Source organism: Corapipo altera, unplaced genomic scaffold, assembly GCF_003945725.1.
Source record: "Corapipo altera isolate COAL_440 unplaced genomic scaffold, ASM394572v1 301, whole genome shotgun sequence".
Lineage (NCBI taxonomy): Eukaryota > Metazoa > Chordata > Aves > Passeriformes > Pipridae > Corapipo > Corapipo altera.
This window is the reverse complement of record NW_020884926.1, coordinates 4,472,360-4,496,013: the sequence shown is the minus strand read 5'-3', so window position 1 is coordinate 4,496,013 and position 23,654 is coordinate 4,472,360. Positions and strand designations below refer to the sequence as shown.

At 38.8% G+C, this 23,654-nt stretch overlaps 1 protein-coding gene across 6 annotated transcripts in view; it reads right to left on the bottom strand.

Annotated features, from left to right (window-relative positions):
* The window catches only part of VPS13D (vacuolar protein sorting 13 homolog D), a 92,785-nt gene that overhangs the window by 59,635 nt on the left and 9,496 nt on the right, over window positions 1-23,654 (bottom strand). For 2 of the 6 annotated variants that reach the window (XM_027658112.1, XM_027658116.1), the window contains exons 13-39: window positions 23,225-23,410; window positions 22,873-23,003; window positions 22,126-22,198; window positions 21,464-21,634; window positions 20,946-21,076; window positions 20,472-20,604; window positions 17,840-20,062; window positions 17,515-17,666; window positions 15,723-16,757; window positions 14,873-14,963; window positions 14,194-14,320; window positions 13,156-13,336; window positions 12,017-12,199; window positions 10,936-10,983; window positions 9,793-10,012; window positions 8,997-9,207; window positions 8,694-8,865; window positions 8,282-8,394; window positions 7,513-7,722; window positions 5,211-5,476; window positions 4,905-5,038; window positions 4,478-4,633; window positions 3,681-3,894; window positions 3,311-3,385; window positions 2,391-2,597; window positions 1,861-1,950; window positions 713-853 (exon numbers count right to left, since the gene is read on the bottom strand). In XM_027658112.1, coding sequence (XP_027513913.1) covers window positions 713-853; window positions 1,861-1,950; window positions 2,391-2,597; window positions 3,311-3,385; window positions 3,681-3,894; window positions 4,478-4,633; window positions 4,905-5,038; window positions 5,211-5,476; window positions 7,513-7,722; window positions 8,282-8,394; window positions 8,694-8,865; window positions 8,997-9,207; window positions 9,793-10,012; window positions 10,936-10,983; window positions 12,017-12,199; window positions 13,156-13,336; window positions 14,194-14,320; window positions 14,873-14,963; window positions 15,723-16,757; window positions 17,515-17,666; window positions 17,840-20,062; window positions 20,472-20,604; window positions 20,946-21,076; window positions 21,464-21,634; window positions 22,126-22,198; window positions 22,873-23,003; window positions 23,225-23,410 — 7,074 coding nt within the window. The remainder of the gene's footprint in view (window positions 1-712; window positions 854-1,860; window positions 1,951-2,390; window positions 2,598-3,310; window positions 3,386-3,680; window positions 3,895-4,477; window positions 4,634-4,904; window positions 5,039-5,210; window positions 5,477-7,512; window positions 7,723-8,281; window positions 8,395-8,693; window positions 8,866-8,996; window positions 9,208-9,792; window positions 10,013-10,935; window positions 10,984-12,016; window positions 12,200-13,155; window positions 13,337-14,193; window positions 14,321-14,872; window positions 14,964-15,722; window positions 16,758-17,514; window positions 17,667-17,839; window positions 20,063-20,471; window positions 20,605-20,945; window positions 21,077-21,463; window positions 21,635-22,125; window positions 22,199-22,872; window positions 23,004-23,224; window positions 23,411-23,654) is intronic. The other 4 variants (XM_027658115.1, XM_027658117.1, XM_027658113.1 and 1 more) reach the window with 3 other exon arrangements.

Genomic DNA, 23,654 nt, shown 5'->3' with positions numbered 1-23,654 from the left:
TTAAAAGCATCATTGGAACTCTTAGGAATCACTGATTTGCTTTTCCTGCTACCTTGGCTCGCCTCTTTCTGCCAACCCCACAGGTCTTCTGGGAGAAAGGACCAAGGAAGGCTTTTCTGTTCCATCTGCAAACTCAGCTGTTGCCATTTCTTTATTGTGCTCACCAAATTATTCAGAATGAGCAACAATATTCCTGGGAAATGCACAAAATCATAGCCCAGCAACACAGAAGCTCACGTGAAATCTGAGTTAATGATGAACAAAGTATTTTTATTTCCGAAGGTGGAAATTGAAGCTCAGGTGTTCAGAGACTGCAGAACTGAAAAGAGTAGCTCCCCACTACACCTGTCAACATACTGAAAAATGACGAGCTTCCCAAAATATTTTTAAGCACTGTACAGCATGGAAAGCTTTAGATGAAAGCCTGGTTCTGATCAAAAATAAATTTCAAATAACATATGAATTTGATAGAATTCATATGAGCAGAGAAAGAATTCCTGCTAACCTCTAAAACATGCAGCTCATGTCTTTACACTTTCACAGTGCCTGCCCAAACACACACCTGTGTAAAACACCACGGAAGGGACGTGGGGACTTGCCCAACTCCCCCCCCTCCAAGGGACACCAGCAGGGCTCGGTCAGAGCTGTCTGTCCTGTTCAGGAGTGACAGTCAGGCTGCACAGGGATGCTCCCAGGGAATATTCCCACGTACCTATGAGGACAGAGGTGATGTTTATATCCAGGCGTGGTCTGGCCTTCACTTCCAGCTTCAGGCGGGAGGGGTGGAGGCGGCTCGAGGCCTGTTGTTGCCAAGACACCGAGCAGGGCCACGGCTCAATGAAGGGCTCCCAGCCTGGGAACAAACACAAAGTCACCTCTGCTGCCCGTGGGAAGGCCACACTGGAATGCTGCTTACATATTTCAGTATTTAATCCTTTACTTTTAATCTTTACAGTTCAAGATAAACTGTATTTAATTTGCTACCTAATATAAAGTTGCTCCAGCTCCTCCATTTGAACTGTGTATCCTGTATGTACACACTGCATACCATGTATACTATGTACACTGTATGTAAGGTCTTGCAGAAATATCTTAATTCCAATTAAAGCACTAGAAGGCAATTACTGCTTCTTATTTAAGTCAGCTGCAACTAAGCCCTCTGAAATATTTTTGAAAATTATTTTCATACAATTATGCATAAGTTGGTCTATTATTCAGTATCACATAAGACAAAGGTCTAAAAGCTATTAAAAAAATCCCCCTCTATGTATTTTTAAAAACAAAAAAACCTGTATTGTTATTGGCAGATAATTCCTGAGGTGGTTGTCACCAATTACATATCAGAAAATGTAGTTCTTCGATTCAGAAAAAACACACAACTATAGATTATTTCTTTTGTCAGTGTCTGACCTGGATTGAGGCCTAACTTGTTTTTCTTATCTAAAATATAAATTCTAATGGTCTTGTGTTAATTCCATTGACTTCAGTCTAATCACCTGCCCTCATGTGCTTTTCCTTCCTGAAATACGTAACAAACTAAAAAACTGAAAATGTGAATACAGACACCCCTAGTTACATAACTGTCATGTTCCTGGATAACCTTTTTATGCAATTACATTTGAAAACTTCAGTGCTATTTTCAGATCAGCAAAATCTCAACTTTCCACATCCCTCCATCTGATCTCAAGTCAGGGTATCTTGTCTATGATTACATGTTCTCACACACACACACAGACACAAAAGCCAACTTTTCCCATTCCCTTACAAGCATTTCCTGTCAGGGGAATTTCAGGCTCCTGTAGTAGGAAAGGCAGCTTCCTAAACATAAATAAGAAAACAACAACTCCCCAGATATTTCACCTGAGAGCTCTCGATTGTAATAATCTCCAGAGAGGGTGAAATGAGCGTAACCTTCAGGGCTGGTTCGCAAATGTTGGAGAAAATTCAAACCTGGGGGGGGGGGAAAAAGTGAATGTTATACTAATGCAAAACAATCAAGTTCCCCAATTTTATAAACTCTTAAGTAAGCAATGGAAGGTTTTGTCTTGTCTTTTAAACTGAAATGGTACAAAAAGCCTATCACAATACTCTTCAAATAACATTTACAGACAGCCACGCCTTACAACATGGAGCCTCCCCAGGGTTCTGCTCAGCACACATTCCAGTAGTTTTGGGATGTATAAAGGGGAAACCAGAGTCTTAAACCCTACAAGGACTGTGATCTTAGAAACAAAAACATAAACCAAACAAAACCAAAAAAGACCCCCCCAAAACTCCACACAAACCCCACCACCAAAACACTGTCAGTTAAAATTCCACAAGTCCTGAGAAACCAGAGCTGAAAGCAGCCACTGACAGTCATTTTGTGCAAGGCCAAAGCAGACACTCACGTGAGAAGGTTAACTCAGCCAGGGGCACGTCACAGTCCATGCAGTCATCAATAAAGCAAATGCACACACTCTCTGCCTTTATCTCCACTCCAGAGATGAACTGGAAAGGCACAATCCCCTGGCTGTCTCGAGCAGAAGAGGTCTGGGAAACTGATTTCAAAGGTTCAGCATTCTTAAACAACCAACTCGCTGCTTTTTTCAAGTCACCTTAGATAAAAGCAAACAACCAATCAATCACCATCTACTTCCTCAAGGTATTTAGTAAAAAGCATGTGAAAGCAAACTATTCTCTTCTTATGGCAAGTCACCAACAGTCCCTTAAATGTGTTCTATTTAATAGCACAAATATGAGATTATACACACATTGGAATTTTTTAAGAGTGAGAAATGTGTTTTGAAGTTTGCAAATCAAGTGGCAACATAATAAAAATCTATATTAGTGCTAGGAATGCCTCTAAATAAGTTGGGAGGCATGACAGTGCTAAAGAAAAACTATCACTTCTGTAAAAGCTTCACCTTTTCATATATTGCATGGAGAAATTGGGAATATATGGTTCAAAAAGGGAGAGATGAAAGCATGTGCTCTGAAGAGGAAGAGATGGATAATGGTAAGAAGCAGGGACACCATGAAAAAGAATAAACCTGCACATAACCCAAACCCCCAAACAAAAATACACCCAAACATCCCACATATAACACCCCAAAAAAGGCAAGGACAATCTTTGGGGGGTGGGTGCTACAGAGCAGCAGAACAGGGAAATGAATGTTTAAGATTATTCCAACACAGAGTCAAAGTAAAAAAAATCTAAAGAAGTAAATACTGCCTGTGCATCAGCTACCTGACAGTCTGAAAGTTTTTACTTAATTGCAATAAAGGTAATATGGACAATCTGCAAGGCCAACTAAATATCTGCTGTTACCTTGGCAGATCAGAAGAGCTTTCCTACAATCTTCCAGGCTGAATCCCAGCTCCTGGAGGCGAGCCAGCTGCACCTCTGGAATGGAACAGTTAACCAGTCATAAATCCTTGACAGCTATCTACTTGGTTTCCTTTCTAAAATCAAGATATATCTGCATGAAAAACGGGGTTTTGTTTCAGATTGTGACTGTAGTAAAAGCACGTGATTCAGCACTGCTTTTACTTTTTTTATAGTACCATCATCAGATATTTATAATCAACAAGTGTTTTACACCATGGAGATACCCACATCTTTTGTGTTAAGCGTTTAGACCTTGTAGAAACCTTCTTTAGATAAAAAAATGGTTTCACTCCAGCAGTTAAAAACATACCAAGCACAGGATCCAGCACACGTTTGGATATATCCCTGTTTTCATGTGTGGAGGAGGCCTCAGTCCCCAGAGCTGAGCTGGAGGGATGAGCAGCACTTGCAGCAGTTGAGTCAGGCAGAGCTGCACTTGTCTGCTGGGGAATTGACTTTGCAATTGCCAAGAAGAGCTGAACATCATTGTAGGACAGTCTGATATCCAGTGCCTGCAACTGAATCTAAATGAAAAATTAAAATATAAGAGTCACTTAAACCCTTTTCTACATATTTTTTCTTGCGTACTTCGGATATTAATAAAGCTTTTCCCATAGGAGGACAAAATTTAGTGTTAAAAGCAGATGATCACACTGTTTGGAAGCTCCAATAATAAAACTGGCAAACATATTTACCAACAACCAAAAGTGTTAAAAGCACATCTCAAGGGAAAAATGTTTTTACTTTAGTATAATGGTAAAAAAGTCTCTAAATAGAATTCCCCTCTAATAAGCTCTGACAATTAGAAACAGAAAGATAAATTTGTCTTTCAGGTATGAGTAACTCACATGTCTACATTATCAGCCCATTTCTTTCCTCCACTATTAATCTCTATAATACATCCCAAAATTCCCTCATTCATTACCACTAAGAGCATTTTCTTCATGCTTGTTTCTTTCCCTTTTTCACTTCAGGAAAAAATTATCTTATTCTTTTCTTATGCCTTTGTAAGTCTTCTATTGAATCCTTGGGCATAAAAATATCTGTACTAGATCATACTTTAGTATTCTCTATCACATACAGTTTTATTCAGGCCTTTAATATTACCTCTAGGATAGGAGGAAAATCTTCACTATTGAAAGCATCCAACAGTCCTGAACCACTTGGGTAGGAAGAATTCCCAACAAGTTCCATATGAATCTGCACTGGATCAATAATTGACAGTGCAGTCTCTTGCTCATTTCCTAACCTGCATGAGAACACCTAAAAATTGAAAATTATTTCAAGAAAAATTATTAACTGAGCAAACAGATCAGGCAAGAACTAGCAATATTTTGGGGCTACAGTCAAGTGTTTTAATGTCTTAAGAGAAACAATACAAAACTCTATAAAATGGGGAGCATTTGATGAGGAACTAACAAACTTCAAAAATAATTTGTGTATTATTCCTGTTGTATAAATATTTATAGTGATGTATCTTCACAAGCTCCTCTAATTTTAGATGTCTGACAACAGCAAATTTCTTTGTTCTCACCTCAATGCCAAACAAACTGCCAGAGAAAGGACGATCCAACAACTTGGGCTTGTAGGTGAGAACAGTTGTCCCCTTCAAAATAATGGCGTTGGTATCGAAGCAAGACATGTCTTCAACCACCACAAACTCAGTTCCTGAACCAAACAAAGCCACAAATAATAACCAGGACAACTGGCAATATCATGGAGTTATTTAAAGCATTTGCAGCGGGTTTCTTGATTTCCTTTAATGGATCTGGTTTTCCACCAGCACATGGATTTTAACAAGAAAAGCTCCTACAAAAGCACTAGAGAAGAGCACGTTTACCTGTCACATTAACCTTCACTTCCAGCTGCTTTTCTGCAGTCACAGGCAGTGAAGAACGTTTGGTAACAACCCCACTTTTCACTGTTTTGGGAACCACAGTTGTGTCACTGACAAAAGTTCTCTGCCGGGATGAAAGGGGGGTTTCCCGCTTTTTGGTATCTCCAGGAGTATATAAAAAGTCATGGACCAGCAACAACCAGTCAAATATCAGGAATACACGAAGATTGTTCAGTACAACTGTGAAACTGGAGGAATCCTTAGTAGACCTTTCAAGAAGAGAAAAGAATACAATGAACTTTACATCTTGCACAGATTTAAAACCACGCTGAAAACTATCAGTATCCAGTAAGAATTATATGAACTTTCAAGGGATACACTTAGTCTACAGAGTACCTGTCCTTTAAAAAAAAATAATAAAAATATATAGAAGATTGAATAAGATTATTATTTTATATATATAAGATTGAATAAAAGTCAATCATATATGACTAAATAATATATATATAAGACTGAATAAGATATACATAACACTGAATAAGATATATATAACACTGAATAAGATATGTGTAAGATTGAATAACATTGAAATTCATCAAGTTGCTGTACCCACAGAAACCCAACAGGTCTTAAGTGCATGAATTCTATGCTGCAATGACAAAAAGAATGAACTGAAAAACTGCATAACAGGACATTTATAAAAGCTCCTTTAATACATCTACATTATTCATACGAATTTGCAAAGTCTCAGATTTTAAAAGTGATCTTTTTATTATCATTTGACATCTGCTGGGTATCAAACCTAAAGTACTGCATGTGAAACTCAGACCTGGCTCTGAGATGAGACATTCAATGTGTTTCCCCTCACACCCTGACAGCATTTTGCAGCACAGGAAGCTGCTCTGTCATCCCCAAAAAATGTCAGCCTGCCTGAACTCCCAGCATCACATTCTGAGTGTCTGGCTAGGAGGGATAAAAGTGTTTGGCTTCAGGATCTGGAATACCACTTATATTTGGTCATGCTAACTGGAAAATCATCTAAGTGCTTAAGTACCATGAAATAGTTTTATATCCAGCACATTGTGGACTATAAAATCTCTAAAGAACTGTGATCCTTTGTGGGAGCAGCCTGTCTGCTCTGCTTCCAACAGCACAAGCCTTTAACTCTCCCTGGCTCTCCAGGAGATTTCAAAAAGCACCAGCCAGTACAACACTATCACTGAGCTCTGCCAGCACCTCCATCCAGTGCCAAGGATGCTCTCACCACTAAAAGCAGAACACATGCTGCTGTGGCTGAGATGGAAAAGCATAACAGTTGGGAAGAAGATTCTTGAAGCCATCACTCAGAAACCAGATTAGGCTGTACTGTGCAAACTCACTAAGTGTGCCTAATCTAGGCAGCTACTGACTCAACAGTCCTGTGAAAACCAGTTGGTGGGGGTTTAGGTTTTTTTAAAGTAAATCCCATCTTAGTTTTATTCCAGTCAAAATGTTAGTGTCTTTCAAAAAAAATTTCTCTCAATTGTCTGAAGTTTCTTTGATTGGTTTTTATGAACAAAAGGCTTCAAGGTTTTCTGTTGGATTAAAATAGTCCACAGGTTTTTTTTCTACGTTGCTCCTGCAACTGCTTCAGAAGGTGTCACACTTATAGAAGAGTGAAAAACCTGTGTTTGGTCAGTAAATCTGATCAAAAGTGAAAGCAACATCTCTAGTTCACCCTCCTTTTAAAGTTAACATCCCCCTACCAAACACCATGCTGATACTGGTAAATACTGTCATTATACTTCATATTCCCATTTTCAATATTAAATTAGATCAAAATAGACGAGGAAAAGCAAACAGGATAGGACAGAACACAGAAGAGAATACAGAGGTTGTTTTTGAAAGAGGTGCTGTTTCAGTCTGTATTTGATGGTCTCAGAAAGGCTCGTGTGACACCTGCTGGGAAACAGCTTTTTTACAACTTGTATTACAAATTCTACAATCTGGTTTTATGCAAACATACAAGTGATAAGCCAGACTTATTGAGCTCTAAGCACTACTGATTTTGATAGGTCAGAACTTCATCTGATTCACTAGACATTCAAACCTAAATTTTATTGCAAAAAGGGAGAAAAAAAATCCAACTTTCAGTTAATTAATATCTGCAGATTTCAATCTATCAAGTACCACTGAGCACCCCAAAAATGTGATCAGATTTAAAAACAATGCCAGCAAGTTTATCTACATTAATAATAGGGGTATTAAAACAGGACAATCCTGGTTATGTCTTTATTAAAAACAAGCAAATCCCAGAATTCCCAACCTGAAGTGCAGTTCAATCTGGATGGCTCCTGGGCTGCTGGTGTTCTTGGAGGACTGGAAGATGCAGTTGAAGACATTTGGGGGCCCTGCAGCATATTTCTGTGCAGCATAACGGGTGTCAAAGGCCATCATGGAATGGGAAACCAGATTGACAGACTTTGTTCCATTGGAGGAGCTTTCAAAAAGTAACTTGGATTTCTTAAAATCAAACCTGGGAGAATAAAAAGCAAAACAATACATTGAAGAGACTTAGGGTATTTATTCCTTAAAGGTACTTATTTTAAAAGTATGGGATACTGATGGTATCTTCCATTTAGGTATTTTCTACAACAACTATAATCACATCTCATGTCACAGTGACAGAAAGTAGATCTATACTGTATGTAATTATATTTTCCAATTATACAGAACCTTCTGGATTAGAAAAAAAAACCAAATAAACCAAACCAACATAGCAGAAATCTGTTTTTTTAAACTTCCCTCACATCATTTCCTTAATTAAAATACTATTCATCTTGAGGAAGTTAACTGATTACTGAACTGTTGTTTCAAGAAAACTGGAAGGACACACAGATGGTATCTTTTGTACACTGTCATTCCCTTCCATCTTTCAGAGCAGCTCAAACTCTCATTTGAACTCCAATTAAGAAATTCTATTTCACTGCATTATTAAACTGTAATTCCACATATTACTTTAATTCTTGTCCTATATCTTTCAGATGAGCATAGTATTTAGGATAAGGAATTGAGTAACAAAGGGACATTCATACCTGGCTAAAGAGCTGTGTCCATCTCTTCCCTTTGGATCCATCAGTTCCAGGCTCACGTTGACCATGTCAATGAGGAACGACATGGAAGTGTACACTTCTCCACTCAAAACTGTCTGAAAGTGGAAAACACCAACATTCTTTTTCAGAGCATCTGTTTAACTTTCATTTCTGAATTAAACCTTATTCCAGGCCATTGCAAAAAGCTGTGGGGTCCCTCTCCCTCAGGGAGTGTCAGCAGCCATTACTGGGGAAATCTTACATTTCACAGCAGTGTGGCCTTGGAGTTGAAAATGCCTATTAATCCATTTTCACACCACTGCTCTATAGCTCTGTTCTTAAAATGTTGCTGCCATCAGCAAAACCCCCAGAGACATTCCAAGACAGAATTCCAGCTGCACACAGCTCCTCTTACATGAATCCTGGGATCCTGCAGGTCGTAAGGGCGCATGAACTCCTCGATGGGCTCCCCCAGGTTGTTCTCCAGCAGCCCACGGATCAGTTTGTACTTGTTCAGATCCAGGGAGCAGTGCACTGAGGACAGGTTGCCATGTATTGATATGTCTGCAACTGCATGGCTCAGCTCCCTGCAACAAAGGGCAAAACCTCAGCATTCCCAGGAGCTCTCACACAGCAGGCAAGGCTTTCAGGATACAGTAAAAGGCAGCTGAAACGCAGCTTCAGGCTGACAGCACAGAGGGATCCTGCTCAAACTCACTTGTCCAAGTTTCTCTCCACTTGTAACTTCAGTCTGAAGGGTTCTGTCAGCAGGCTCCCCCCTGTCTGCCTCACCAAGTAGGATGGAAAGCTCAAGTCTGCACTGGTATCTTCCACAGCCTTGGAATACTCTCTCTGGTATCTCTGTGCAGCAAAGATGTCCATGTCCTGCAGATCAACCACAATGCAGTCTAAGAGGCAGATGTGATCCTCTGCAGGGAGGAGATAACACATTCAGAAAGAAAAAAACAGAATCTGTACAAAACTAATGCACCTTACTTTTAACAAGAAATTTAATTTACTCTTGATTTTATTCCAAATTTTGGGGGTTTTATTCACGATCATCACTATCTGTAACTACCAGATACCAACTTCTTCACTTTAAAGAGAAATTTAACTTTTAAAAAGAAATATCATTTTGTCTTGATTTTATTCCAATTTTTAATTTTTTTTTATTCACACTCATCAGTATCTGTAACTACCAGACACCGAGCTCATTCACAGGTAAATGTAAACTCTCAGCTGAGAGTCCAACTATACTTCTATGTCTGCAATATGCAATTCAAACCACCCAAACTGCAGGATTGTTTTTCCAGGAGCTGAACTACAACTCCCTAATCCTTTCAGCTGTAAAAATCAGCCTGAAATCTAAGAAGTCATTTCTTCTCAAACCCACAGTCTTCAGACCCAGAGCCTTATTTCTTCAGTGTCACATGAGATCAAAGCAAAATGTCCCTGTCCTATTTCACCATAAAAAAGAAGAGCTCTGGGGGGTTTTTCTCCTGTTCCTCACATACCTGGGCTGTCAGGGTTGGGTACAACAGGCAGCTTGGGTTGGTGCCCTTGTTGTTTATTTGAAGTGCTCAGTGCAGGCTCGTTCTTCAGCCTGGAAATGTTTGTTCCTGATGATTTTTTCATGACCAGTCCTTCCATCGGCACTTTGGACTCATCAGCACTTGTTTTCTTCATGCTGTGTTTTGGGGTTCCCAAAGGAGATGAAAATTGAACTGCATCCTGCTAAAGAAAAGAATTTTATAATTAAGAATAGATATTTAATTTAAATTCTAAGGAACCAGTGCACCAAGGTTCAAGCTGCAACAAATTCCTGTCAAAAACTACATATTTTATTTGAATGCCAGTATCTTTTACTGATGGCCAAACTTTTATCCTACAACCTTAACAGCAGATGAAAACATTTTCTTTCTTAAAAAGTTCATTTCAGCAACATTTCCCAAAAAGCTGTAAAATCTTTTCAGAGAGAAACTAATTCAAAATTACAGGGTTTTGCACAAAACAAAAAAGCTGTCATGTAAATGGAATTAATACAAAATGGAGGGGTAAGACTGTCAAGATACTAAACATTTCTGTAGAATAAAGATGGTTAAATATTTAAAGCTATTTTTCAGGTGATGAAAATAACATATGCCACGGATATCTTATGAGCTGCCTTGCATAAAAAACCTGCAAAGGGTAAGTTCACTAGGAAAAGTCACATCAACATTAGGAATTTCTTCTCCCAAAAATCCTGCTTGACCAATTTCATAGTTTTCCATGATGGAGTGAACATTTTCTTCCCTTATGTGGTTTTTAAATATTAGAAAAAATTGGAAAAATTCATTGTCATCACGATAAGGATTTTAAGAAAAAAATTTGAAAAAATTAACATTTCATAAGTACATGCAAAGAAAAGTCACCACATCGTCAATAAATCTATGAATTTATGCAATTAAATCCAAATTAACAGCTCCTCAGACATGCAGAAAGAGCACACCACAACAAATTTAAATCCAATTCTTATAGAATTCAGCAAAATCTTTAGAACAAAAACATAATTTTTAATGAATGAAGGAACTTTTTAAAGTGCTAAATTCCACAAGAATATTTCCTTTTTTAAAGATGAATGAGGAGCACCTGAACACTGCCACAAAGATGTGAAATACCTCAAATAAAACAGGATCCTTGTATGCATTGCCTTGTAAAATCCGATCCTCAAAAATAAACACAGGACAGAGAAAAAAATGAAAACAAAGCCACCAAAAAAAAAAAGCCCAAACCACATCTAATCCAATTTCAAACACCTAAATTCCTACAGTGCTACACAACACAGTATTTTTAGGTTGAAATAAAACTACTGTGCACACATCCTTTGTTTTAATTTCTTATATTAATTTAGGAATCTACCACTTACAAGCCCTTAAGTACATCAGCACAGTACAGAAAACAACTCAATATTGCAGTCCAATATTACAGCAAAGACACTGGAGGATATAAATCAGATGGAGGCAACAGACACACCACAAACTGCTGCAGCAATTTAACCCAACTCATTCCTACCCCCCTTCAAAATGGAATTAGTGGTTCCCAGACAACCACCTATTTTGTTGCTTAGGTTAGATACAGAAAGCCATCCAAGATGGATTTTCCTTACCCCAAATTTTGGGGCTGCATCTCTCAAGAGCAACACCAGCTCCTCCTGTCCTGTGCCTTGCCAGGGGTGCAAGGGAAACCTTTCACTAGATTTCACTGATCAAAGCAACTACACACACTGAGAGCACAAAAAAATAAATTAAACCCAATTCTGCTCTTCAGTGTATTGCCCCAAGTCTGAGCCAACACACATCCTTGTTTTCTGTGACTCACACTGGAAATTTTTGCCACCAAGCAGGGTCAGCTGGAAGCCTGTTGTGCTCCCAGGTTCAGGTGTGCACCCAGCTGGGTCCTACTTCCCAACAAGACCAGCTGGAGTGAGTTCATTCCTTTATTCCCTCTGTTCTCTCAGGACAGACTCAGTTCAGTCCCCTGTGTTCTGAATGCCTCAGACAACAACCCCAGGTGCAGGTACAGAGGGAGCAGCTCAGCACAGATCCATAAGATTACCCAGCACACTGGTACAGACTGGCATTATGAGTAACATAAAGTCTACATATAAAGTAAAACATAAGAATCATTTACCAGAATGCAGAAATAAAATGCACAAGAACTAGGAAACCCCCCAGCTGTTAAATGAAGTCATGTTCTTACCTTGTTCTTTAAGGAGAAGGTGCCTGGCATTCCTGCAAACAGGAATCTGTTCTTGACTTTCAGCTTTCCCAGATTAGCTACAATGAGACTGTTGGACTTGGAGCTTTCAGGGATAAGCAGAACAGGAGCACCAGCCTCAATATCAAGGAGAACTCGGGAAGCTCTCTGGGCTTTGTCTCTTACCTGGGAAAAGCAAAAATGCATTTAAAAAAATAATTACAAAAATTATTTCACACTGATTAGTACTGAACTCAGGAACATTACTCCTTGATTTACACAATTAAGATGTGGTAAAATTTTATACAAAAAAAGAACACTTCAAACTCTTGTTTTAGGCAGAGAATAAAGGGTCATTAAAAAAGGATTCTGATGCCAAGAGGAAATACCTGTGCAACAGGTGCAGCACCAGGAGTGACACACACTGTCACCACTGAGCTAAGGGGCAAACCAGACACTACTCAGCTCACTGTTAAAAAACTTACTCAAGACAAATTATTTACAAAAGGAAAAAATGCCATCATTTAAGAACAGATGTTTCAAAATCAGACTCAGACTCTCCAAGTGATGTACAATGAAGCATTTTAATAGGTCAAAGTATTCACTGTCTTTCCTCCAATTATGAGAAGCAACTTTTAAACATGACTATCACTACTAACTACATAAGTCACTCCCACATTAGGTTTTGTCATAAAATAGTCCATGACTGTCATGATTATTGATAGGTTTTATCATGCTTGAGTTCAGCATCTGATTTTCTCAGTCTACCAGCAAACTAAACCAGAGACCTGAGTGGAACAGAACTTCTCCCCTGGTTCTCCTTATTCAGGTATTATTACCTGGTGAACACTGGAGAAAAAGGCAAGATAACACCTTGACTTTTTGTCCAGTGCATCCTGCAGGATCCAGGTGCCAAAGTTTTAAGCAATGTGTACATTTGGTATTCCACACTTTCAAAGAGCAGCAGGATGGCCCTAAATAAGGTCTTTTGACTACAAGATGAGAAATCTGCAGCAACACCAGAACCCTGAAGCCTCCCACCATTTCAACTTAATTGAGTTGATTCATTAACATAAATTACATATTGCATTTCAACTGCAAAAGATAAGGTGGGAAAGAGCAGAAAAAAACCCCAGACATACTGTTTGTCCTTCAATGGCTGCTCTTTGCCTCCCCAGGACATCCTGAAGTTGAGTGAAATGCTGGATGAAAGACACCACCTCAGCCTGGAAGCGCTGGGTGTGCACATACTGCACTGATGCCATCCTCAGGGTGACACGGATGTCACACTCCCTCTGCAGCAAAGGGTCTGGCCTCCCATACCTGGAAGAAAGGTTAAAAGTAACACTTAGCAATCTTAGCAACCTTTTATAAACTGCTTATTTATTTTTTTGCACTCAAAGTAATAATAATATAGAGGATTTAACTGATGTTCGTGGCATGTAACTAAAACTATTTCAGTTACAGACATGGAAAATTGTGTTTGTATTAATTATTTCTAAATTATGTATATGTAGGAGTTTTAATTAAGCAAACAAGAAAATTCTACATGTGGAATGTACCTTTTAGCTCTACATACCAGACGGACCTTTGGTGATTTTATATCTTAGACTAAGTGCTCCACTGCATGATAATGTGTACATTCAACTCTGAATCAGTGTGCTGATATATTTGAAATTAATTCCATAACATTACATGAATAATTTCTACTCTGATTAATTCTAGTGGGTGGAGGAGGGGGTGGTAAACCATGAAACAGCACAAGATAAGAACTCTGGCTTTAAAGAAAGCAGATGAAATTCAAATGTACACTATGAGAAAAGCAAACCCCTAATTCCAAAATTAAGAAGCAATGCAAAATCTACTTCACCACTTGAAAATCTTTTCCATCTTTTAAAAATCAGCTGCAGTTTTATCTAGGAACTATCAATGTAGTTTCAAGAACAGCTTTAGAGGGAATTAAAAAGCTACTTTTCTTGATAAACCATCTACATTGCAGACAAAGAAAAGTTAAAAATCGTAAGTTTATGACTGAAAATGTTCAAAGTCTCATTTAGGCCACAAGAGGCCAAAGCAGAATCATGCAGCCCTGAAAGTTGCAGGTTTGGGTATTTTGGGTTTGTTTGGGTTTTGGGGGTTTTGGGAGCTAATACTGAGTAACAAGAAGTTTAAATTCATACTTAAAGATTTGGAAAATGAGAGCTTCTTCACCACTGGTAGTGAAACGTTCTCTGTAAAATTCTCCATGAGCTGTAAGATCACTTAAGGACAGACTTCCAATACTTCCCTGCAAGGCTAAATCTCCCTCTGCAAAACAAAGGACAGACAATCAGGATTCTCAAACACAGATAAGTTACTAAACCCCTGAAGTTTCTATTAGTGGGATAACTTGATTACAAGTAATTAAATCAATCACATTCAATTCAACATTAAACCTCATGTTCAAAGAAAATCACATCTTTCTGCTACAAAGATTAGATTAACCCAGACATAACTCTATGCTTTACATACATCATGTGATTACACCACTTTGATTTGAGAAAACTTAGATACAACTGCTTTTTTCCTCTCAAACAGTAATAAACACTATTGTTCTGCTCTGTGAAATAGAAGTATTAAAATCCCAGCCACACTCAGCTAAAATGATCAAGGGTTTGACAGCTGGGAGGGCTGCCAGGATTTCAAATCAAGCCTGAAAAAGCAGAGAAAGAAGCAGTGGGAAGGGAATGTGCATTTTGTCCAGGAAAAACACACAAATACCCAGTGAGCACCAAAATTAAAACATTTCAAATCACAACTCCAGTGCAAACCTCTTTGTGTTTTAAGCGGCAAACAACCTCAGCCCTTCCATCCACTCACCAATCACTTCCAAGTGAGCTGCCAGTTTTGCCACGCTGGCTTTAGCAAGTTCACTGGTTGTCTTATTCAGGACTAAGGACAAAGAATGGACCTGGCCAAACAAAAAAGCAACAAATTGCTATTAAACAACATGACTTGAGAGCTGGAACATCTTGTTTAGTTTATTTTTCCAGACAATTGCACTGTAACACATGAATGGCAAACAACAATTATCTGACTGGGAGACACAGCAGGAAAGCAACATTTTTACTTCTTTGTTTGCACATTAACAGGTCTCCCAAGCAATTCAGAGTGACCAGGCCAACAACAAATCCCAGCACTGTCATCTGCATCCTTTTATCTTTGAAGGCTTCTCCCATCTAAGTTAGACTGCAGGACCTTTGGGCAAAGACTATATATATATATATATATTTATATTTATATTTATATATGTATATCACAGTCTTTTAAAAATGTTTATACATCTAGATGTATAGACATCTATGGAGATATACATATATATATATATATATATATAAAGGTATATACTTTTTTTGTATAAATAACTCCAGAGTACCTAGAACAGCACAGTACCAACTTCAGCATGTCAGGTCTTTAATATTGAAGTAACTTTAACATTCAAGACAGGAGGGTCACAGAGCAAGGGAGCCGATCATTTTGCAGATGTTTTGCTTTTCTATAACTCCCATTTTTTTTAAGCTACATCTACACACACTTTGAACCTGTTTCTGAATTTCTGCACATTCCCCACTGGAATGTAAAACATTTAATGTAAATGTCACCTTAAGTTTCTATAAACCAGAGGTTTTATGACAGACAATCCAATTACTTTTTTGCATCTCAAGTATACCTTCAGATCCAGTTTAGTGTTTACAGGCTCTTGGGCTTGAGAAGCTGACAAGGAATTTATTTCTGATTTGATTGTCTGCTGAGTATCTTCAGGCTGCGGCTTCATAGCATGGTTATCAGCAGTGGATCCAATCCCAAAGAAATCCAGTATCACTACCCAAGTTTGCAAAGTTATTAAGACATCTAGGCAATTAAAATCAACATCTACACTACGGTTAATTTTGTGATAGCGAGAGGAAAATTCGGGATGTTTCCTATCCACTAGAAATATATTGATATGAACTAAGGAATCATCAAAGTTACTTTTTCCACAGGGCAACTTGGATCTGTCTGCTGTTGGAGAAGGAGGTGGAGTCAGAGGATACTCAGAATCAGCAACTTCTTTTGGCTTCTTACGGGAGGCACAAACTGGTCTTTGGTAAAGCTGAAAGACATTTGGTGCTTCTTCCATGTGGGAAGGGAGGGAACGTGGCATATCTGGATACTCTGCATTGGATACTGAGGGACAGGACTGGGAAAGATACTCCTTATGTGCTAAACTGGAGGGCTTGGGTGCTCCTCTGGACACCATGAGGTTCTTATACTTAGAGTCTGGTTTCTTTTCCAGGAGATCCTCCATGAGCAGGGAGCGCAAGGCAATCTGGATGGACAAGGTCTGAGGGTGATCTTTGGCAAACTCAACATCAAAATCCTGAAACTTAAGGCTGACAAGACCTTGTGCCCCAAGTGTGAGATCACCACTTAGCTGAACCTGGAGCTCTGAGATATGAAAGTTTGCTTGAATCTGAGTAAAAGACTTTGTTTCCCTGATAGCTAAGGGCTTGTTTGGAACAGAATTAAAACCGGAGTGGCTGAATAAGCCATTTTCCTTCCGCTCACTCGAGAATTCTGTGCCTGTACTATGAACTGATGCTGAAGGAGAACTAAGACCAGTTGGAGACACAGAAGTGGTTGAAAATTTGTTCAAGTCTTCACTGTAAATTAAATTATCCAGAGTCTGAAGGACTTGTTCATACACGTGCTTTGCTAACACCACCTACAACGCAGAGAAAAGAAACAACCCTCACGTCAGAGCTCTCCATATTAATAAAATCAGTACATACAGTTTAAAACTCACAAGTGGAAAGACTGTGCAATTTCAAACCACAAGTAAAACGTAATCCAGAACAAGGTACAATGCAAAGTTGAAGCAAAACAATTCTTCTGTATTAGCTCTGCAAGATGACACCAACTGGAAACATACAGGAGAGGATCCCACAAGAGGATCTCTTGTATTCCTGGGGCAAAAAGCATCCACACAGAGTTAGTTAAAAATAATTAACCGTCCAAACTATCCTTAAATTTGCCATGCTGAGATTATACAGTAATATATGGAACAAGCTTTCTACTTAGCCATCATTGGTTGACTCCTTAGTTTTAGAAGTTTCAGTTTCCTCTACTTAAAACCTCTGCTCCTGCACAGATTTTTTTCAAGATAATGGCATTTTAATTCTCAGTTTCTACTAGAACTGCAAATACATTTATTTGGACAGTGACACAATTACTTTTGCTTCTCTGTTCAAGGTAAGCAAAAGTTAGACTAATTCATAAAGATGTCTAAAATGCCCACAAACAAGGTTAAACGTTCATCATTGTTATTATGACTTAAGACTGTCTCTTCAAACCATGTGTAAACAGATATGATTTCTAAACTACCAGTATGTTAAACCTGAAGATATTGGCCTGAAAAATACTTATCTTCCATGCAGGGAAATACTTTTATATTGATAGTGGAAATTACTACATTTCTGTACCTGAAGAGGGTTCACAAATTTCCCTTCAATCCTCATAACACTCGATACTCCAAAGTCTTCATTACTCAGAGGAAAAGTTAACTCCAAATCTCTGTCTAGTGGGATCTTTTCCAATTTAAACTGGATGGTGGTGTTATTCAGAATGTGGAAAGCTTTAAGAGAAAGTGAAATTAAAACAACATTAGAATAAGTGATTATCCTATAAAGACTGTACAGAAGAGATCATGAACTTGCTCAAAATACAGTCAGACCTATGGACAACACACATATTTAGCACCATCTACTACTTATACTAAAGTCATTAAGACTCCTCTGAGTAACATACCATGGCCTTTATGTAATGATTCAAAGAAGTCATGACGAGTAAAATGGGATTCTTCCTGGCTGTTAACACTGGCAGGACCTGAGGAAGAATGTGGCCCATGAGGTGTCTCACTTGCAGGCTCCTTCTTGCTTGTAAACTGACTGCTATTTAAAGAATACATTTTAATATCTTTAATTTCAACTTGCAGCCTATCACTCGTAGATTCATCTTCTCCTGGCACAAAATTCTGGATTGATATCTGTCCTAGATGACCTACAAGCAGCTCAGAGCTACCAGGCTTTCGAGGTATGGAGACAATTGGGGACTCAATGTTTATATTTAATATGAGCTTGATAGTATCAGTTTTGAGGGGCTGTGGTCCAAATGCATCCCCTTCGTTATCTTCTGTGCTGGCAACATCTCTTGATCGTGGGGTGGTATCAAACAAAGAAACCATCTCACTGTATTCGGCAGTTTTAGTTGCCAGGACCGTGGTGACTTTGGAGGCTGCACTTTTCAACATGCTGCGGAAGTTCTCCTCCAGCTCATCCATGGACAAAGTCAGCTCCTTCAGGAATTTGGCTGAGTGGTTGTAGTGTAAGGAGGCCATTTTGAGGTTGAGAGAACACTCCTCTTTTGACTTTTCTGTGAAAGTGAAACTTAAAGCATCTGGAAGGCTATTCCCATCATCGAGCCTGAAGAACAAAGATTCAAAGTAATCTACATCACCCATGAGATTTTCATACCTCACTGTGTTCCCTATGCTCACCACATACTGGTTCTTTACATTGTCCTGTGTCAGATCCATAAGGTGAAGGCATCCAAGAGAGCCATTCACATCCAGTTTACTGCACATGGAGACATTCACTTTGGTGCCACCAATACTGGCTGTGGCAATTTTTCTGCCATATTTTTCTCCATTTGTCATGCCAACTGTCCTGAGGAGGAGTATATTCAACCAGTGAATATCAACTGCTACCTCTGTGTTCTGGGCATAAGTAGACTGGAATGTTTCCTGTTCCCTCCAGTCTCTTTCCAAGTCAGTGATTAAAGGCTGAGGACTAGAATCTTCTTTGTCCTTTGGGAAAGATTTCTGGAGAAACCCAATCAGTTCAACGATAGTCTCTGGATTAAGGATGATATCCAGGTTGTTGACCTGTAGAGAGATCACCTGCAGGCTGCTATCCAAATTCATGGATGGGCACTCTGCACTCACAAACTGATACTCTAATTTTATCAGGGACTCTTGATCCTTTCCATTGTTCCCAGGTGAAGTGTTTGAGGCTGTAGTGCATCTCTCTGCCAAACCAGTGACATCGATGGGACGTGCATCGTGTGGTCCAGAAACCGGGGACTGAGCCCTGCTGTCTCGAAGGCTCCCTGTTGGGACATCAAAGCTCAGATTCTTATGGGAAGCCATCAGGAGATCAAAATCTGTTCCATATGTTTGCATAGTATCAACCAGCAAGAGGCCATGGACAGTCAGGGACACCTCTGCATCATATGGCCTCTTCACAAAATGGGCGTTGGTGCCAAAAACCTTGAGCACAGAGATGTATCTCCCGTTGCTCTCCACACCCAGCTGCATACAGTTCACCTTGAACTCGGCCAAAAGCAGCTGAGACTCCACAAGAACCTCCCTGGTGTGCTGCTCCAGCATGACAACACTCTGGGTGAGATTCATCACAGAGTCATGCAAACTGCCAAACTGGTCCACCTCTGCAAAGATCTTGTCTCTCCCTAAGTGCAGGGCATCTGCAGACTTGGTTTCAGACGTGCTCAGCTGCGTAAGACAGTTCTTCAGAGCCAGTATTTTGTCTTCATTGATGTGAATTTTCAAGTCTGGCAGGTTGCCAGACAGGACAGCCCCTGGGTATTTGGGGTCAGAGGTGTAGATCAGTCTGCGCTCCAGCTGCAGGTGAACGTTGAATTTTTCTACCACGTGGGTTGGACCCACATCACTGTCCTGAACGTGCTTCCAGTTGTCTTTCACTCGGCCCACCATGATCTGAAGGTCCATAAATGACAGTGTGTATCTCTCATACATTTTTTTACTCATTAAGTGTGCCTGTAGCTGCTCTTCACTTATTTCTACTCCAGTAAATTCAGACATTTTGATGCCACTGTTGGTGTTGGATTCTGGTGGAGGGGTATTGGGAGGAGTTGCAAGAGGTGTTTTATATTCCTCATCACTCAGTTCATTGGCTTCCGAGGAAAAATTATCTGCAGTTCTTTTGGATTCTTCTGTGGATTAAAAAATAATAGTGAACAAACAAATAAACAAAAGTATTCAAAAAAGTATTTGATTCCAAAAGTTTCTTATTGTTACCTGGTCATCCAGTCTTAAACTGTATTTTTTAAAACACAAATCATACCTGCACTGTCCTTGTCTCCTTATATATTATGTACTATCAGATTCTATTAGGTTTATATATATGTGTATGTGGTTTAAATCTATCAGTTGTTCAACTGACTTTATTGACTAATATTGACTTTCATTCTATTATCATAAGAAAAAGATTGTTTCTACTTTAGAAATCAAGAATCTCCCCCTCAAAACTTCCCTGTCCTTTTTCACCCTTTTATTTTTAAGCTCTGGGTGTCTGAAAGAAGGTGGAAAGAACAGGAAAGCTACAATAATTCTAGATCATACCTTGAGAATTGGTGAGTAATATTCTTCCCAGATCTACAACAACTAACACTGGATCCACAAATTTGAAATCATCAGGAAAGATCACCTGAGGGGCAGAGATATCAAGGCACACAGTCCAGCTTTTGCTGTTTTCCTGGAAGTTAAGAAGGAAGACTTAATAGCCCAGAAAAAAACATAAGCAAAAAAGCCATGAGCTGACCTTTACAAACTCCAGCCACACTCAAGTTTGGTACCTTGTTAAACCACAGACTCCCATTACAGCCAATAAAGAGACATTTTCAGCAGGTGAAACATCCCCTGCACCACAAACATGGATTTCCTGACAGCAAAGGAATATTACACCACCACCTGTATAAACCCCCACTTGCTTACAAAGACCACACAAACAAACAACAACAAGCCCCACTCTTAGAGCTTCAAGTCCTAAAACAAAAGGCTGAAAGGTACATAAACATTTTTGGGACACAAACTTACAATGAAGTCTCCAACCAGCAAACGATCAATAGTTTGCCTGATTTCAGCTTTTGTCTGCATTTTCAGCTTGTTGTACTGTCTTCTGGCAGCTTCAGCCACTCTTGCCTCTAACTCAGATTGATAACCAAAACCTGCACAAGAGATGGAAAACTCACTAGGTATAACTTTGTTCATGTTACTGAAGCAGGAAAAAAAGAAAAGAAGGAGAAAACAGAAAAGATTTAAGTTTTTGCAGTAAAATATAGGCCAGGCAAACACAGCAGGTGAAAGGTACTGTCTGTACTCACCAGGCTGCTGCACAAAGAAAAGGAAGCATCTAAGCACAAAACAGCCTAAAAAAACCACTTCCTTAACCTTTTTCTGGTCTTTTTTAGCTTAATTTAAATTTAAAGTGGAGATTCTTTGATTTGTGCTTTGTATTTCTAAGAATGCGAATAAATAAAAATCAAAGACAAGAAAAGATACGATACCACCACCAAAACCCCAACCCCACCAAAAAAAACACAATAAAGGTTAACCTGAGGTATGAACCCTTCCCTTGTAGAAGAAGTCAGCTACTTTCTTAATGGCTTGTGGATTGTAAATAATATTTAGAGGTCTGGTACTGACTTCCAGGCGCCTCTCAAAAGTGCTGTGGATTGGATTTCTCTCATAAAGCATCTCAAACACTGGGGCATCAGGATCTGCAACTGAAAAAAAAAGAGTTAGAAAAAGCAGTTGTAAGAAAACCCCCCAAACAAACAAGTAGACAAAAGCAAAAAACAAACCCCAAAGAATTTAATAACTGATTTTTAACTGGTACTACCAGGAAAGTAGAAGTGTCTAAGAATTCTTCAGTAACAGAAAAGCAATAACATGATCAACTTCTACAATCAACAGAATTCAACATGTCTGTATATATATAAAAACATTTGTAAAACTGGGGCCTTACTGTTGAACTCCTAACAACTTTTTTAAACCAAAACACAGAGCAGATACAACTCTTATTGTCTTGAAATACATCTTTTCTTACTTTCTTTACAGCCAACTTGCATCCACCCTTCTGGCCAAACAAAGCTTCTATGATTTTATCTTTACCACTTGCAAAAAGCATTTGCACGGATTCAAAACTCTAGGCACTCAGTTTTGAAATTTCTGGTTTGTAGGAATTATCTCATCAAACATAAAATGAAATCTTTACCAGTGTTCTGATTAGTCATTTCTGAGGACAAACTTTGGAGTCCAAAGGAAGACATGCAGCCAACCTCTTTTTGCTGATAAGAATTTAAAAGAAAAAGATTGTTTAGATAAAATCAACCAAGCCACCTGATATAAGCATAAAAGTATTTTCTGTTGAAATGTATGTATAGTCTGAGATTATTATGTACATTTTTTTTCCCCTGCCATGGTGAAACAGGAGAAGAAAGTATGACTAAGAAGCCAACACTACCCACTCCTGCAGCAGACAGGCTGAAGTGCAAATTGCAGCCAGCACAAAGTACAAAATACATGGGAAATTCTCATGGCATTGCATTCAAATTTTGTTTGCTCAGAAGAGAAATTTGAAATCTCCTCTGGAATTACCAGTGTACCAGTGTACAGGTGAAATAAAACCTTTACTTGGACCACAGAGCTTTATGGAAAAGAACAATCACTGGTTAAGGAGCAAGCTGATTGTTACAAAAATCAAATGTTGTTCAACAAATTCTCTTCATCCCAACACATATAAGGTTAAAGTCACAATCATACAGAGCAAAAGATGAGGACTTCTGCAAATGATCTTTTGAAAGGGAGGGGAAAACTAAGTTCAGCAAGTGGAAATTTTTCCTCAAGACTTTTGTGTTCTCTTTCTGGGATAAGAAAAACACGTGTGGAGTTTTGGAGTATAACTAGTTTCATACACACTTATGCAGCCTACAGAGTAACTTAATGAGTTTTTTTCACCTACAGGATTTGGGAAAACAAGAACAGGAAATATGGTCCCTTCTGTTGCCAAATCCCTCAGGAAAAGCCCACCAAGCTGAACTTTGAGAAGGGAAGACTTTCTGCGAGGAAGGGATTCTGCCAAGATCTTTACACCTGGAACATAAACACATAAAATTGTTCCTTTTAGTACACAGGATACGTTTTACTTTCATTTCACAGATAACAAACACTGTCCAACAAGCACTTTTGAAAGTACTTAAATGTATATTTATTTCTACCAAAAAACCCAAACGTTTTTATAGTTTGTTATACATTACAATGACTGTGAGGCAGCTCTGGTCCTTTTGGAGAAAGAACAGAAATGGGTTTATTACCTGAAAACTCCAGCTGCATAAAAGCAGTCTCCTCAGCAGGCACCACCTTCTTCTTCTTCTTCTTATGCAACAGAGTGAAAGAGCCACCCTGCAACTGCAGATTTAATTTAGCAAAAACATGATCTCTCTTGGTAAAGGTATTCATGCTTGAAGCATCTGCAGCAGGATCAAAAAATTCATCTGCACCTAATGAAAAAAAAAAACAAAACAAAAACCAAAAGAACATATTAAATAAATTAAGATTGTGAAAGGCTACTGAAGAACAAAACAGTTTCTTTGATTTGAAAATAAAGATTTCCCCGGTTCTAGGGAAGAGAAACAGAAACAAAAGATAGAGCAGATAAACCTTTTTCCTTAAAAATACTGAATATTCCATAGAACTCTTCTACTTTAATAAGGTAATGTAAATATAAATTTACAAAGACCCCAA